At 42.4% G+C, this 16874-nt stretch overlaps 3 protein-coding genes across 3 annotated transcripts; 1 reads left to right on the plus strand and 2 right to left on the minus strand.

Moving 5' to 3' along the window:
* Positions 1-7: 7 nt before the first annotated feature.
* On the minus strand, positions 8-1388 carry LOC137915225 (transmembrane protein 14A-like). Its single transcript, XM_068758666.1, has 5 exons — positions 1327-1388; positions 1046-1145; positions 837-938; positions 676-763; positions 8-377 (listed from the first exon to the last, which is right to left on the minus strand). Exons 2-5 carry the CDS (start codon positions 1119-1121, stop codon positions 335-337), a joined length of 309 nt encoding a protein of 102 aa, XP_068614767.1. The 5' UTR covers positions 1122-1145; positions 1327-1388; the 3' UTR covers positions 8-334.
* A 691-nt stretch (positions 1389-2079) lies between these two features.
* LOC137915213 (glutathione S-transferase 3-like) lies at positions 2080-8603 on the plus strand. The gene is made up of 7 exons (XM_068758655.1): positions 2080-2089; positions 2185-2302; positions 2375-2426; positions 7225-7357; positions 7442-7577; positions 7679-7804; positions 8316-8603. The coding sequence occupies exons 2-7, from the start codon at positions 2216-2218 to the stop codon at positions 8445-8447; spliced, it is 666 nt and encodes a 221-aa protein (XP_068614756.1). The 5' UTR covers positions 2080-2089; positions 2185-2215; the 3' UTR covers positions 8448-8603.
* Positions 8604-11259: 2656 nt separating this feature from the next.
* LOC137915227 (1-acyl-sn-glycerol-3-phosphate acyltransferase epsilon-like) lies at positions 11260-16411 on the minus strand. The gene is made up of 8 exons (XM_068758668.1): positions 16193-16411; positions 15696-15765; positions 15491-15606; positions 15290-15379; positions 14653-14743; positions 13897-14058; positions 11989-12112; positions 11260-11485 (listed from the first exon to the last, which is right to left on the minus strand). The coding sequence occupies exons 1-8, from the start codon at positions 16409-16411 to the stop codon at positions 11260-11262; spliced, it is 1098 nt and encodes a 365-aa protein (XP_068614769.1).
* Positions 16412-16874: the final 463 nt, after the last annotated feature.

Genomic DNA, 16874 nt, shown 5'->3' on the forward strand with positions numbered 1-16874 from the left:
TTATTTTGTTTGGCTGTGTGTGTGTGTAATCACAAATATATAAACTGTATTACTTAAAGACATTCCAGTACTGAAGAACACACATTTCATTTCCGTACACTTATTTTTCAATCATTAAAATATTTCAGCCTTCTGACAGAAACCAGCTTGATGTAAAACGTGATGTAAAACTGTTACAACCGCAGCATTCACAATCCTGAATTACAAGATAATCTTAAATCAATGTAGCTTTTGGTTTTGTGGTCACGAGAACGGTATCACAAATCCCACGATTCAGTGTGATAACCGGGAATGATTCATCGAGAAGAGGCCCTTCATCTGGTCGGCGCTGTAGTCACACAATGATGAGCAATAACAGCCGAAATACCATCAACAGGCTGTAAGAAAAAGAAGGAAAATTGTTTTGTAAGTGCTTTATTCTTGTTTCACATGAAAATATTTGTCATTAAATAATCCTTCGAAAGTGAAAACACTCTGTGAATAAAAACCACTATAAGATGCAGACAATGCGACAATGGAGCAGCAGCACGCAAGGAACTGGTTCTTAACCCGCTGCGGCTCACTGTGAGAGGGTTAAGAACCAGTTCCTTCCATGAGGAGTCAGAGTTATTCCACCCCGACTCTGCTCATATGATCCGCATGTTATTCTGCATGTTGAGTAAGACCGGCTCTCACCTTAGACCAGACATCACGCCAGCAGGCATCAGCTTTCCAGATTTCTTGTACCTCATTCCCATCACCACAGCGAGGACTCCTGAGGCCACTGGAAGCCAGAAAACACCATGAGATGACACTGAAAGGGCCATTTTAGGCATAAAGATCTAAGCCAGACTCACATAATGACACTTTGATGTCCTTTGTGTCGTTGGAGATGTTGTATGCACCGTAAGCAGATAACATCCCAAAGACTAAACCAGCCATCAGGGACATGACACTGCCTAAAATAAAACACAGAAAAATATGATGATAATTAATGATTTCAGAAATTATTATTGTCTGTGGTTTAGCTGTCAGACAATAATTAATGGGTAGATTGATCTTTGACCTTTTCTCTTGTATCCCATAAATCCTCCGAGGGCAATGGCTGCTGCGTAGCAGAACCCGATCCAGTCCGCCGCCATCCCGGCAGGAGTCGCGTCTGCTGGCTATAAAGTTTAAGAAGAGACGCAGCAGTTTATCTCCGAGGCTGCTTGGCTTTGTGATGGCGAGGGCGAGCAGATACACGTAAACGCGGATTCACGATGACTATTTACGAAAGGTGAAGCTCTGGCTGATATTTCAAATCGATGTTTATTGCCCTTTTATTCACCCTGTTGTATTACATACCTTTATTTCAATCAGATGAGCGGCAGCACTCTAAAACATGAGCAACGATCACTATCGCCAGGCGAATGCAAGCAAGCTCTTCCGGTCACAAACCCTACTGCGCATGCGCAGTTTGATTCGCGATTAAAACATTTATTTATGTATTTTGTTTTCAGACAAAATAATTTTAGTTTTGTACCAGTTTTTATGTAGTGATATATATATATATATATATACAATATTGTTAGACAGCAGTTCCCAAAAAAAGCCCTTTAATTTCGCATTTAACATTAACGTTTAAGGGTTAATATGTTCCAAACTCTCGATAAAGGACATTCACATTACAGGCCGCTCAATCATTACTTAATAATATTACATTATTTACATCACAATGGTTGAAATGCAACCGTTAAAAAAATTAGAAAAACTGCGACAAAGCTTTCCATTTGAAAACAAAACACTTTTTTTTTTTTTTTTTGTATTATTATTGAGAACATCTCTAGAATGTATAATATCTCAGCTAATATATTTTTGGTATATTATGCATTTTAATTGTAAATATAAAACATGAACAAGTATAATTGGTATCCTTAAGAACACTGTCTTGGAGTTCTAAGTTATTCCACGAATTACCACAAATAAATAATTTATGAATGAACCATGTTTCTATTGGCCAAAACCAACCAATCACAATCACCAGTTTTTTTCCCCATGGCGTCACTGTTATATAAACGCTCCAACTTCTGTTTGAATTCCTTCTTCCCCTTGATTTCCTCACAGAGCCGTAAGTGGTGCAAAAATATTTAGCTAAATACGCCACCTAAGATGTCATAAAGATGCAAAATTAGTCATATGTGATATCTTCTCATTTTTATTCAGGATTCAACATCGAAAAACCCCCACCAAAACCATGGCTGGAAAAGTTGTGCTGTACTACTTTAACGGGAGAGGGAAGATGGAGTCAATCCGCTGGCTTTTAACAGTTGCAGAAGTCGAGGTGAGTGGACTCTGAAGCTTTCCTGTCCTTTATGAACCAAACCTGCAACATTTTCTCTCGATCTGTTCACAGTTCGATGAGATTTATCTAACGACTCGTGAGCAGTATGAAAAACTCCTGAGTGGTGAGTTGTCTCTAATTCCATGTCATGTTTTTAATTTGCACTTTGGTTTTTAGCCATTTCTTTGTCCAGAATCTTCTAACCACACAGATTATAATATAATCCGCGGGGCAAAGGTCTTGCCAGTTTGTTGTGTTCTATGCTTTCGCCACAAGATGGCGCATGTACTCGGATGCTCAGAAATAGGAACGGCAGAAGAAGAGAGAGGACAGAATAAGTAGGAGAGAAGAAGAAGGTAGCGTGGATGTTCGAGCGATGTACTGAAGTTGTAATAAGGACGTGCTGATAAAGTTGAGTGGTTGGAACTACTACTGTCTCCTTATTTCCAAACAACACCACAAATTGGCGACGAGGGAACCTGCGTGAGTTTTTCCTGTTTTTGCTTCGTGGCTTTTGCTATGGCTGCTAACGTGCCACCACCGCCTCCATTTTTGCCGAGTCCGGGAGAGCCGACTATGCCGTTCGCGATGTGGATGAGGATGTTCAACAACTACTTGCTGGTAATAAATGCAAATTCCTGGCATGAAGTGCGCAAGAGAGCTACTTTGCTTCACTGTCTGGGGACTGAGGGACAACGTCTGTTCTACTCGTTACCAGAGACAGGTGATACAATGGCGTCAGCGGTTGCGGCTTTGGAAAAACACTTTACTCCAAAAGTAAATGTTGTTGTGGAAAGGCATGCTTTCAGAAAGAGGAAACAAGCATCTCATGAAACTATCTTGCAATATGTGGCTGCTTTACGTGATCTTGCTTCAAAATGCAATTTTGAGGATAAAATGGATGAGATGATACGTGACCAGTTGATCGAACACGTCACTACCTCTCGCATTCGAGAAAGACTTTTGCTTGAACCTGATTTGACTCTGGATAAATCCATTACAATTGCTACACAGTTGGAATCTGCTGCCCATCAAGCTAAAACAATGGCGACAGACCACACTGCCCCAGTACAGGCCGTACAACAGCGTCCATACAAGAAAACGAGTCAACAAATCAGACGTCCAAGTAAGCCTTCAAATGCTACTGCTTCACCCGCTCAGACCTGTTTCAGGTGTGGTTCAGATCGACACCTGGCAAACTATCCACAGTGCCCAGCTGCTAAGGCAAAATGTAAGTCCTGTTCCAGACTTGGCCATTTTGCTCGCGTTTGCCGCTCTGCTAAGACAAGTGATGTGCATGAGATACAGTTACCAAAAGTGACTGTACTGTACCTAAGAGATGCTAGCCATGCACCGAACAAAATTCACTGCGATGTTACTGCATGTACTTCTGCTTCTCCAAAGGTGGATTTGAGCCTTGTGGTAGATTCAGGATCTGCTGTGTCTATCTTGCCGTACTATACATACAAGAAATGCTTCAGTGATACAGCACTACAGACCCCTGAAATGCAGCTTGTTACTTATACAAAGAGGAAGATCCCAGTGCTGGGTTGCCTTAGTGTTAAAGTGAGCAGAGGAACCGTGTCCTCCACAGAAACTTTCTTTGTAGTGAACAAAGGAACATCTATACTGGGAAGAGATCTAATGAAAGCACTGAACATATGCATCAAAGGTAACACTGTTCTGCCTCCAGAATCCTCTGTGATGACTACTGAATCTGCAGCTACTCAAAACAGTACTTCACCTGACATAGGCTGCGTGAAAAACTTTGTTCATAAGGTTAAAATTGACACCACTGTCAAGCCTGTGAGACAAAAACTGAGACGTTTACCCTTTGCTGTCAGATCTTCTGTTTCAGCTGAGCTTGATCGCCTACTGAAAGCTGGCGTGATTGAGAGGATTGATGCATCACCCTGGGTTTCACCTATCGTCGTTACAGGACGCAAAACAGGTGGAATAAGGATGTGTGCAGATCTCCGTGAACCAAACAAAGCTGTGATTACAGATTGCTATCCACTCCCTCATATAGACGAGCTATTCACAAACCTACATGGTGCCAAAGTCTTCTCTTCAATAGACCTGGCTAATGCATACTACCAACTTCCACTTCATGAAGATTGCAGGGATCTCACTGCATTCATTACACATGATGGATTATTCAGATTTTGTAGAGTGCCTTACGGACTTGCATCTGCTCCTTCGGCCTTTCAAAAGATGATGGCTGAAATTCTCAAAGACATCCCTGGTGTTCAAAACTACTTGGATGATCTCATTGTTTACGGTAACAATCTACAAGAACATGACCAAAACCTGTACACAGTCCTCCGCAAATTGAAAGAAGCTGGACTGGTGTTAAATGACAACAAGTGTCATTTCAGAAAACCATGCTTACGCTTTTTGGGACATGTCATTACTGCAGATGGCATCCTCCCTGACCAAGATCATATTGATGCGGTGATAAAAGCTCCACCCCCATCAGATGCTGTTACTCTAAGGTCATTCCTTGGACTTGTCTCATGGTACTCTAAATTCCTTCCCAACTTTGCCACAGTTGTTGCACCCATGAGAGACTGCGCCAATAACAAAGACTCCTTCATATGGACATCTGAGGCACAAAACAGCTTTGAGAAGGTGAAAGAACTCCTTGTAAACAGTCCTGCACTTGTCCTATTTGACCCTGCTTTACAAATAATAATTTCAACTGATGCTAGTGACTATGGACTGGGAGCTGTTTTCGCACAGGTTCAACAAGATGGTACAGAGAAACCTGTTGCTTTTGCCTCGCGTACACTTACCAGTACTGAACGCAAATACTCCACAGTTGAGAAAGAAGCGCTTGCATGTGTGTGGGCAACAGAGAAATGGAGAACATACTTATGGGGAAGACACTTTACACTCCGTACAGACCACCAAGCCTTGACAACTCTTCTCAGCACCAAAGGAATAGGACGTGCTGGAATGCGCATTGCCCGCTGGTCTGCACGCTTGCTCTGTTTCGATTATGGTGTTGTTTACAGACCTGGTACACAAAACTATACTGCTGACTGTCTTTCACGCCTTCCTTTACCACTGTCTGCAGATATTACAACTGATGCTGAACCTGAGATGGTTGCACACATATCTGCTGCGCTGTCATCACTGCCAGTGACAGAGTTTGATTCTGCTTGTGCTACGTGCCCCGAACTTTCTGCCCTGCGTGCGCAAATTGATAAAGGTTGGCCAGCTTCTATTAAATCGCTTAATGAATTGCTTGCACCCTACTACAAGATCAGAGATGAACTTGCAAGTAAAGACAACTACATTCTGCGTGGCTCCAGGTTGATTGTGCCACTCTCTTTACGTCACACCTTGATCCTACTCGCTCACGAGAGTCACCAAGGAATTGTTCGCACAAAACAACGCCTGAGAGACCTCTACTGGTGGCCTGGAATGGATTCACAAGTACAGGTTGCTGTTGCTTCATGTGTCCTCTGTCAGTCCAATGATAAAACTGCTTGTACACGCCCTGCTCCTCTTCAACCCATACCACTGCCAGATGGTCCATGGAAGAAACTTGGACTTGACATAGTTGGACCTTTTGAAACTGCAACATACGACTGCCGCTTTGTAATCACACTCACTGATTATTATTCAAAGTGGCCTGAACTTGCTTTTTCTCGTACTGCAACTACAGAGGATGTCGTTTGCTTCCTGTCTTCAGTTTTCAGTCGACATGGAGATCCTGAGAACATAGTAACGGACAATGGTACACAATTCACCTCTGCAGCTTTTGCCTCCTTCCTCCAGTCACGAGGCATATCCCACAGCAAGACATCTGTCTACTATCCAGCTGCAAATGGTGCCATTGAAAGATTTCATCGTGCTCTCAGATCCTGCATTCAAACTGTCATTCAACAGTCCAAACCATGGAAAGAAGCTGTTACTAACTGGCTTCAAATCTACCGTGCGACACCTCATGCAACTACTGCTACTTCTCCTTATGAACTTATGTACGGACGTAAAATGCGTACTAAATTGGACATTTTATCCTTGCCAACTTCCACATCTGCCATGGATGATTTTGCTCGAGAGACTGTACGCAAGCGTCAAGACAAAATGCGACATTACACTGATGCCAAACGTAGTGCACGGAAACCTTCTTTTCGACCTGGTGAGAGAGTGAGGGTAAGGAAACCTCAACACGTTCCAAAAGCACACCCCAGGTTCACTCCTCCAGTGACTGTCGAGAAAAATGTGGGTACACACTCATTCTTGCTGAGTGATGGAAAAGTTTGGAATGCTACTCACCTTGCCCACTGCCCTCCTTTCACTGAAAATGACTCTAACAGTAGTAGTCTTCCTGAGAAAAGTGCCACTAAAACGTCTCCAAAAGAACGACGTACTAAATACATACCCAATTGGCACAAGGACTGTGTTATGCCTTAAGATGTTGATTTACCTGTACTTTCTGGTTTAAGATAAAGTAACTTGGTTCTTACAGATGGTTATATAAGTACAAGTAATAATCTGTTTTACTCAAAATGTGTTTTGTTATTACATAGCAATTTACTGGTTACAGAGTACAATTACAAATGTGATTAACCTACAGCTAATGTAATGTGTTTACTGTGCAATTCTTAGATATGGAGAAATTACTTTTTCTACAAGAAAGGAAATGTTGTGTTCTATGCTTTCGCCACAAGATGGCGCATGTACTCGGATGCTCAGAAATAGGAACGGCAGAAGAAGAGAGAGGACAGAATAAGTAGGAGAGAAGAAGAAGGTAGCGTGGATGTTCGAGCGATGTACTGAAGTTGTAATAAGGACGTGCTGATAAAGTTGAGTGGTTGGAACTACTACTGTCTCCTTATTTCCAAACAACACCACACAGTTACGTTAATCTTTTACCAGTGGGAGTGCTGTCCGCTGTGTTTCCTCTGCAGACGGAGCTCTCATGTTTCAACAAGTTCCCATGGTGGAGATCGATGGCATGAAGCTTATTCAGACAAAGGCAATCTTGAATTACATCGCAGAGAAGTACAATCTTCATGGAAAAGATATTAAGGAGCGTGTCATGTACGGCTCTTTTTCTTTGTCTTCTGACATGTTGGGGGCTTTTCCTGTTTGAGTGTTCCATAATAAAGTGAAGCTTTTCCTCAGGATTAACATGTACTCAGAGGGACTGATGGATCTCATGGAAATGATGATGATGCTGCCCTTCATTCCAGATCCAAAGGAAAAGCTGGATAACATTGAAAGTAAAGCTAAAGAGCGCTACCTTCCAGTGTTTGAAAAGGTATTGCTCTTTTTTGCTGTGCATATTACAAATGCGTTTAAAATTATTGAAATGGTTTAACAAACGGTAAAATGATCCATGATCTTTGACAAACTTCGCAGGTTCTGTCTGGGCTCATATATCTTGTAAGTGGTAAAGTAAGCTGTGCTGATGTGCAGTTACTTGAATGCACCCTGATGCTGGAGGAGAGATTCCCTGGAATTCTTCGAGACTTTCCCAATGTAAAGGTAAATGTGTTAAAGTGACAAACTGGATTTGAGTGGAGTTTATCACGATGACGTTTGACTCGCTCACAAGAGCCGGAATTACAGGCTCGGCAGTCCACACCTTCTAATGTCATTATGGATCCGATCCAGATGAAATTTGGTGGTGAGGTAGAGAGCCCCATCCTACATGACTGTGTCAAATTCCATAAACATCAGTCAATAAACCAAGATACACATTTTGAATCTCCATTGACTGCAATGTTACCGAACATTTCAAACTGATCCACAATCCAGGATCTCTTCTGCATCGTCACCAAAATTTAGTCATCAGTTCCGGGTAACATTTCCTCAAAATCTCATCTCGATCCGTCCAGAACCTTTTGAATTATCTTGCCAACAGGCGGATGGACAAACGCCAGCGATTCCATAACCTCCGCCTCGACAATGATTTTGAAATTGCAGTATGTTTAAAGTTGAATGCCACAAAAAACGTAATTCTCTGTTTAAAGAAGACTTGATGTGTTTCTTCCAGTCTTTCCAGGGCAGGATGAGTCAGATTCCTGCCTTGAGGAGGTTCCTCCTCCCAGGCAGCAAGAGAAAGCCTCAGCCAGACCAAGTGTACGTGAAGACCGTCATGGAGGTGTTCCAAATGAAACAACCATGATTCAGGCCGGATCTGGTTCATTTGTCATGCTGGCATTGAACGTAGTCCGTCCCCCCCCCCCCCCCCCCCGCCCCCCGAGACCCTCCACAGGAAAAGTAGTTGCCAAAAATAAATGGATGAAAGAAACTGGCATGCCCATTTTGTGTTTTAATGTGAAAGTCGAATTAGATATGCAAAGATGTTATGCTTGAGGAATGTTGCTGTTTGCTTTGTCTTCTTTATCCCTCAAACACATTTTGAACACTTTGAAGGTATAATTAATTAGCTTGGCTTGTATTAAAAGCATAATAAGGCTGGCAATAGCTCAGTCCACAAAGACTTAGTTTGGGCACCCGGCCTGCACTGCCGAGGTACCCTTGAGCAAGGCAATGAACGTCAAAACCTGCTCCCAGAGCACCGCCATGTGGATGCCCTTCACTCTACCAGTGAACATTTGAGTGTGCCAGCTGGGAATGGTGTTTCCTTCACCATCTGAAACAGCAACAACCAGCTGTGAGGAAAAAGGAAGGAAATCAGAAAGTCAGGGTTCAAAATCATCTCAAGATTCTTGACTCATTGCTTGTTCCACAAACACTTTGTGGTCATCCTTTTGATGACGGCTGCAGACACAGTCCACCAAAGCTGTTGCCTCTGATTTAAATAATCCTTCTACAACCACGAGTCAAATCGAATGTCTAACTTGGCAGCCGGACTCACAATCGCAGGATCCCAACATCTGGAAATGTGCAAAATGTCTGTAAACGGAAATCTTAGCCAGGATAAAAACGAGGTAATACACCCATCAAGTCTCTAGATGTCGCTGTAAGACCTTCCTATTATTATTCTAGTATTATTTAAACATAGGACTGCTTAGCTTGTGTTGCCCCACTTATCATAAAACTCTAGTACTATAAATAAACAGCTTATTATACTACACGGTTTCAGAGGTGACAGAAAATCTGACCATGATTCTCTTTCAGCTCAAAACTTCTCATCCCGAAGGACTCGCTTCAAAAGTTTAGTTGAACATAAAAATGATTCATTAGAAAATTACAGCATCTAGATTTTTAATTTGTTTCCATTAAAAAGAATAGCACTTTAGATATGAACATTTAGACCAGTCAACATGGCTTTAACAAAGTGGAAGCATTTAGTGATTGTTCTTGTTAAAATTAACACCAAGAGAATGTCACCAAAGAAAAGCATTTTATTTTCACCCACATCCAGAACTTGCACACATTAAAGGTTTCATCATTTGGTAATAATCTTTGAATTTTTTTTTTTATCAATGCATTCTTAGAGCAAAAATAAGCCACTATGAACTGTATACAACGTGACCACATGCTCCACGCCGTCACCCGCCGGAGAAAGCCACTGGCCCGCTGTGGCAGGGCTGAGGACGAGCTCCTCCAAAGAGAAGGCACTCATTTACAAAATCTGCTGGCATTGAAGTGCCGTCCGCACAGTTTCCTGTCAGCATAAAAAGTTCTATAAAATTGCTGACAAGGGTCACCTAAGAAGAAAGGATTATTCAAGTGAGGTATCGGCGCGGCGTGTAAAAACTACGAGCTTTGCATGAAGAAAACATGGAACTCTAAGTCTACAGGGAGACGACGGCACATACTGCATGTAAAGTGACTTGTGGAAAACGCAACAGTTTCGGCACAGTAAACGACGACAATGGAAATACAGTGCATTTCACAATACAGTGGTAGTAAAAACACAAACGGCTGAGAGCACACCAACGTGTGATATACTGTTTACATGGCTTTGTTAGCTTTTTGCTTGGCATTTAAAGTAAACAATTAATAATCAAACCATTATCAAATAAATGTATTTAAAATGCAATTAAGTCTAAAATACAAATAGACATGGAATTACTTTGTATGGCATTGAAGCAAGTTTTGCTGAAATTACACACGTGGAACATGCAACAGGTTTTGGCAAAGACTGACACCTTAACAGATGAAATACTTCACGTTGCGGAACATTTCCTTGCATTCTGCGACATCGTAGATGACAAAGACTGAGACGCACACTAAAGCATTTACAAACAAAAAACTAGCTCAGGATAATCAAATCCTGGGAGTAGAAAATTTTAAGTATTTATGTTTGCATAATTATCATTTCCTAACTGCTACATTCATTTCCAGTATTAAAGAAAGTGATACAACAAATATTATGCAGCTGGTGTCATGGCTGGGAAGTTGTAGAGGAATGCATGTTTTTTATTGTAAAGTGTAAAACAGAACAAAAATCTCTGAATGAGCAAAGTGCAAAATCCTCTGGATAAGGGACTTGGCACAAACAGACATTACAACTGATGCTATTCAATCAGTGTATTGATGATCTGTCATTACAGAGTGTCAGTTACACACAGGAGCTGACAAATATTAAATGTTTGGAGGTTTTATTTTATTTTATAAATGACATAAGATCTTTAAAGTTGGCCAATGCTGGATGGGAAAATGAACATGCCAAAATTCTAGACTTGGCTAAATATGATGGGGGGGGAGGGGGGGGTTATTTCAAGAGTTAATAGCTATTAATATTTCATAGTAGAGACAAGGGACATTTAAGGAATCCAATAATTCTCAAGAAAATCCACTCATCGTGTTTTCTCACGTGTTAGGTTGCAAATGCAAATAGCGAGGGAACAAGAAGCATAAAAAGCTCAACATTTCTCCGCTTCAGCTTTAAGCTCAAGGCCAACAGTGGAAAAGACGTTTGGGCTGAATCGCTGAGCCTCCAAACAGACGCTGCTCTGCATACAGGAAACGGCGACATCTCTCCGTGTCTTGTGCATCACGTTCATAGAAACCTTCTCTGTTCGTTAAGGAAAAACGTTCACCCACAGCCAGCCCAGCAGCGTCCCGTAGACCCAGGTTCTCACGTACAGCTTCCTGCCGCTCTCCGTCAGGAGCAGCGGCAGCGTCAGCCCCCCGAGGACGACTACAGATGGGAGGGTCTTGGAGAGTCTCAAAGGAGAAGGCTGGCCCTCCCCTGGGAACTTGCATATTTTGTCTGGGGCGTCCGACTTGTAGAACTCTGTCAGCAGCCTTTGAAAAGACAGATAACGCTCTTAGGAATTAAGCCCATTTGAACGATGAATTATTTTTAATTACGGTAGTTCCATCACAAATTCCAAAATCAAAGCAGATTTATTGATGCATCAAGTTGTGTGTGACAAATAGCTTCCAAGATACAAATCTTCATTTTCAGTCATGGAAAAAATAAAAATAAAATCACATTTGAAAAGCTACAAACAGAGTTTTTGTTTTCCCTGAAAACTTAAACTATCCCTTTAAACATGCTTCAGATTGATCCAGCAATCATTTCAGGAACTAATATGTTTGGAATAAATCTTGCTAATTTGGCTTTAGATTAGTTTTAGTTCCAGCGCGTCTCAACGCTGGACCCACGAGGATCATTCATTCATATCTGTACATGATCATTTGATCATTTTCCAACATGTGGACCAAAAAAGGAAACGCTTCCGTTTGCATTCTGATCGGCTAGCACGCAATTTGAACACGATTAATTGTTCTACCCACACACTCACCGGTCCTTGATTTCAAAACGCTCGTGCAGCCACCTGCGGAAGAACATTGGCTCTGCAGGAATTTCCTTTACGTCCACACGGTCGAAGTGTATGTGGACCCGAGGACATTCTTTGCACAGGAATTCTGTCAAAAACAAAAAATAAAGAGACTAAACAAAAACAGGAAAAGCCTTTCAGCAAAACGGCACGTAGAGCAAGCCCGAGGTGACAATTACACGGAGCTTCTGCGGTGCCAAATCCCTTTGATTCAGGAGAGCAGCAGCTTTTAGAAACTCTGACAGACGCCAAAGAAGCAGACCAGGTTCAGATTAAAAGCAGAAATGGTCCAGGGTGACGCCTGGAGTGCCACACATTGAGAGACAATAAACACTCTGGACAAACATTTTCAACAAGTAAATGTTTTCAGTCTCAGAGTGTGAACGCTCAAGGCTGCGCGTGCAACCCAGAGACCTCCAACTTCCTGTTTCCACAACATGCAATATTATCAGGAAACTTGCCTCTGAGGCCGAAAGAGGAAACGTGATCGAATTCAGCAGTGAAAGGCTTCTCCTCTGGTGGAGAAAGAGGGGTGATCAGGGGGGGGGGGGGGCGACGTCGAACCGAGTCGTCCCTAAAAGTTCAGCGCGTCTTTGGTTCTCACGCAGGGAGGGCTTTAGGTTTCTGAGCACTCGTGAAGAACATCACAAAACTACCTGCTAAAGGAACCCGACGCTGTGGTCTATTGACTCAAACATTTAAATACCAGTGATCTTCAAACTTCCCAGTGTGTCCCGAGTACTGGAAAATGTTAGTTAGTTCTCCAGCCACAGGGTAACGCGCCCAACAGTCTGTGACTGCTACTTTACCCACTCTACATAATCAGATTAGTCTCAGACTCTAATCCGCAGGCAAATTAGCAACTGCCTGGAATCCAGTCAGACTACAGACGGCAACTTCTGAATCACTTAAACGCAAAAAGATCACCGTGTGGTTCATTCAGTTTCTCTCCCCATCGTGAATTCTGCACTTTTTCAGAAGTCTGTTCTTGCTCATAGAGCTAACAAACAAAACCCTGTTAAGAAAGCGTGAAAGCTGACTCCCATTATATTGTATACTAAATTCCGGAACCCCCCATTGTTTGATTGGTGATCATGGTTATCGGTTTCAATGCTAAGACTTAAATAAATCAGAAAGCAAACCTTTATTTTCCTGTGCTATTATGACTTCCTGTGACAAAAGCAACATTATATTCCAAAATGTTTCTCAATAGACTCAAACTGTAAACAAAGTGCATTTCTTAGCTAACAAGTTGTGATCTGAGGCTTAGAGGAACTTCTGTCAGAAAGGAGATTAAGAACATCAATAACAACAAGAAAGGGACCCTCTTGAAGATGACGCAACGGTCTAGACTCTCGCGTCACTTCCATGTTGTTCCTGTGATTTTTACAGAAGTCACCTTCACCACATGAGACCAGGAAGTGCGTGATGAAAAGAATGTTCGTCTATTCCCTCTGGCGTTAGCTAGAAACGCATAGATGTTTATTCCTGAATAAAACGGGATGTTTTTCTAACATTCAAACGGTGTTTGTGAAACAACACAAAATGAAGAGGAACACGCGGTTACGTAACGTTTGCTCTGTGGTTAATTACTGAGGTTGGGTCGAATTACTAAGCACGGTAATACAGTGTGCGCGGCTTTCCAGAAATGGAAAACAAGAAGTTCTGAGATGGCGCTCACACCAACAGCGGATCCAAAGTGTAAACCAGTAAACAGACTGTTGTCATGACGGGACAGAATAGAATCCAACTGCAAATATCAAACAAGGCAGGCCCCGCCCTTCTTCTACCCGGTGGAATTAATCTACTCTTCTAGAGTTGGGCTTGCCCTTCTAAGTGGATCTGACCCAACTCTGCCGCCCACTTCCTTACCCGGCATTGACGGCGCAGGCGTTCTTTGACCGGAGGAATCCAGCGTTCCCTCGTACGCCACAGTGATGTCATACACGGCGTTCAGATGGCCCTTCATGATCTGAATGGCGACGTGAGCGGCCTTCATTCTGGGTGTCAGTGTGTGCCTCAGAACAGCCAGTCCTGCAAAACGGACCAATTCTAGGTTTCATCAACAATATGGGCTGAGAACATGCCAACCAAGACACCAAAGAAGAGCAGACCGGTTTAAAGCTGTAATACTGGGGCCTCCTGACGCACCGCAAACACTTGAAAAATAAATAGATTAACACTATATGATTTGAACTGCCCGGTTCCCTGGCAGTTCCATCCTCAGCATCCTTCTACCGATATAGTCCCCGTCTCTCCTCTGGACATGTCCAAACTATCGAAGTCTGGCCTCTGACAGTTTTACGACAGCAGTAAAATTTGCAGTAGGAGTTTAGTGCAGAGGTGGGATGCACCAGGGATCAGCTCTGAGCCCCTTTTTGTTTGTCATGGTGATTGACAGATGAGGTGAGACAGGAAGCCCCTTGGAATATGATGTTTGCAGATGACATTGTGATCTGCAGTGAGAGCAGAATTTAGACTCAAAGTATTAATACTTCAAAAAATGGGATAAACGCATTAATTCGAAAGGCCTTCATACATAGAGACGGTGTCAACTGGAATATTTCCATTGTCACTTTGAAACTAATAACAAGGATGAAGTAAATGTATCTGCTCTCATGCCATTACCTTCTTTCAAAGCAAAAGCCTGGCTGCTAGCGATAACATTCTTGAGCTCTGGATTATAACGCGTTCCCTCAGGAAAGATGACGAGGTACATCTGTGAGGGGGGGTGGGGGGGGGGGGAATGCCAAATGAACAAGTTTTCAGTAGCGGTCGTTTCTGCTGTCACCAAAAATGAAAATCTTGTATTCACCAGGAACAACAAACAAATACTGTACTGAACTTCACTGCGTTTTTATAGTGTACCTTTGGGTTGTCAAGACAACTTACATCAAAAAGAGAAATACTCCATATACTCACTCATCGTTAAATGAAATAAAAAGGGATGCAAGACAAGCCCTTTCAAAGTAGACAGTAATCTAGCCTTAATGCAGCCAATGCTCAATTATCATTTATTCATATATCCATTATTTCACTAATGCGGATGTCTTGTAATAAACTGAGTGCCTTTGTATGAATGCGCTATTAAATAAGAAAAGACATGGGCAGTGATTGTAGCTGCTAAAGGTTCGTTCGAGGGAGGTTTAGCGTGAACAAATGCTTATATTATGAAGTAAATATGCAAGTAATAAACAACAATAGTCGGCTACGTGCGTAACGTAATGCAGCCTACGTACTCAGAGCACGGCTTAAACATACTTACTGGTGCTCCAGACTGAGTCTGACAGAGGAGTTTCTTCTTCATGCCCTTTTCATCAAACTTCGCACTTCGCTTCACGTAGACTCCTCCATGCTACAATAGACAGACATTCTGATGAAAACAGTTGCGCAACAAGGAAATTCAAATTTAATGAACATTTGCAATTCACAAAATGACATTCAAATACTCACAGAGTTGCATTACCTGAGAAAAATACCACCCATATAGGGGTAGCCACTTCAGTCCATCTTTGAGGACGTATCTGACGTGGCCCAGAGCGCCTTGCCTGACGGCGAGCACGTCAGCAATGATCCAGTCAACTGCAAGGAACGCGATTGGGTACAGGTTAGAAGTTCACTGTGCAGCACACCAGGAGTCGCTCTGAACATAGATTAAGAACATGCTCTACCTGTACATTGGTGATTTGACATGTAGATCACATTCTCTTTGTTCTTTGGTATATCTCCATATATAACAACCTAGGGTTAAAGAAACTAAAGATTTCAGCAAAACAGTAGAAGCTCTGCGAGTAAGCAAAACGTATTCCACATTGAGACAAAGATACTTTTGTTAAATATTTACATCCAGTCCAGACTAGTTTGGCCCACTTTGACAAACGATTTCAGAATTTATCAAACTTATTAAAAGGACAGTTAAATCCTATTTAGGAAGTTGCACATAGCTCATTAGAGAAGTCACAGTCAGTGAAAAAGGCACGATCTCGGTGAGCCTGTGTGGAGCGTCACTTTATATTTAGTTCAAGAAACTGTAAATACGCATGGATGCGGATGTCATCATCTCAACCTCGATATTCAATATTATTACACTCCCATCAACCTCCATTTTATCTTAGACATTGAGAATGTACAGTTTACGGGGATCAAAAGGCATTATACTCATACTCACTTCAATTCCTGTGTAGTTTTCAAAGAAGAAGAGGATCATACTCTGGTACATGCAGTACAACTGGTCGTCCAGCTTGTGATACACTCTTGTTGGTAAGACAGATGAAAACAAACGCCACAACACCCATGACAGCAAGTAGGCTGGGGCTGTGCCCAGCATGATGGTGGCCGGGAGCCAGTAGCGCAGGGAGTAGGTGTGCACGACCAGAGACAGCAGCATGATCCCCCTCCGGGCTGCACTAAAGCAGCGAGGATCCCTGAAGCGGCCAGGAGGCCCGAGCACTACGCCCTGCTTTAGTGCACAGCCGGTGCACCCGAGTCACAGCACACCTGCTCTGACAGGTGAGCATAAGACAGAGGCACAGCTGCAGCGAGGAAGGAATGAGGGAGCTAGCTGGCTAAAGCTAATTTTAGCCTTGTGAGCAAGTCAGTTCGCAAAGTCGATTTAGCGCTTTACGGACCGACTCCGTATTACAACAGAAATAATTGTAAGTATCCTTATCGTTTCAGAAGAAAACGTCAACCTGAACTCCCTACATTTAGCGTCACTGTATAAAAAAAAAAAGCGTTAGCCAATTTTAACAAGTTTTACTAAATATTTCTCCCCCTCCCCAAACACACTTCTCTCGTGTAGGCGAGCTAATAAAGAGCTAATTAAATAGCAACCTAGTTGTTAAAACGCA

The sequence above is a fragment of the Brachionichthys hirsutus genome, unplaced genomic scaffold, assembly GCF_040956055.1.
Source record: "Brachionichthys hirsutus isolate HB-005 unplaced genomic scaffold, CSIRO-AGI_Bhir_v1 contig_794, whole genome shotgun sequence".
NCBI classification, from domain to species: domain Eukaryota; kingdom Metazoa; phylum Chordata; class Actinopteri; order Lophiiformes; family Brachionichthyidae; genus Brachionichthys; species Brachionichthys hirsutus.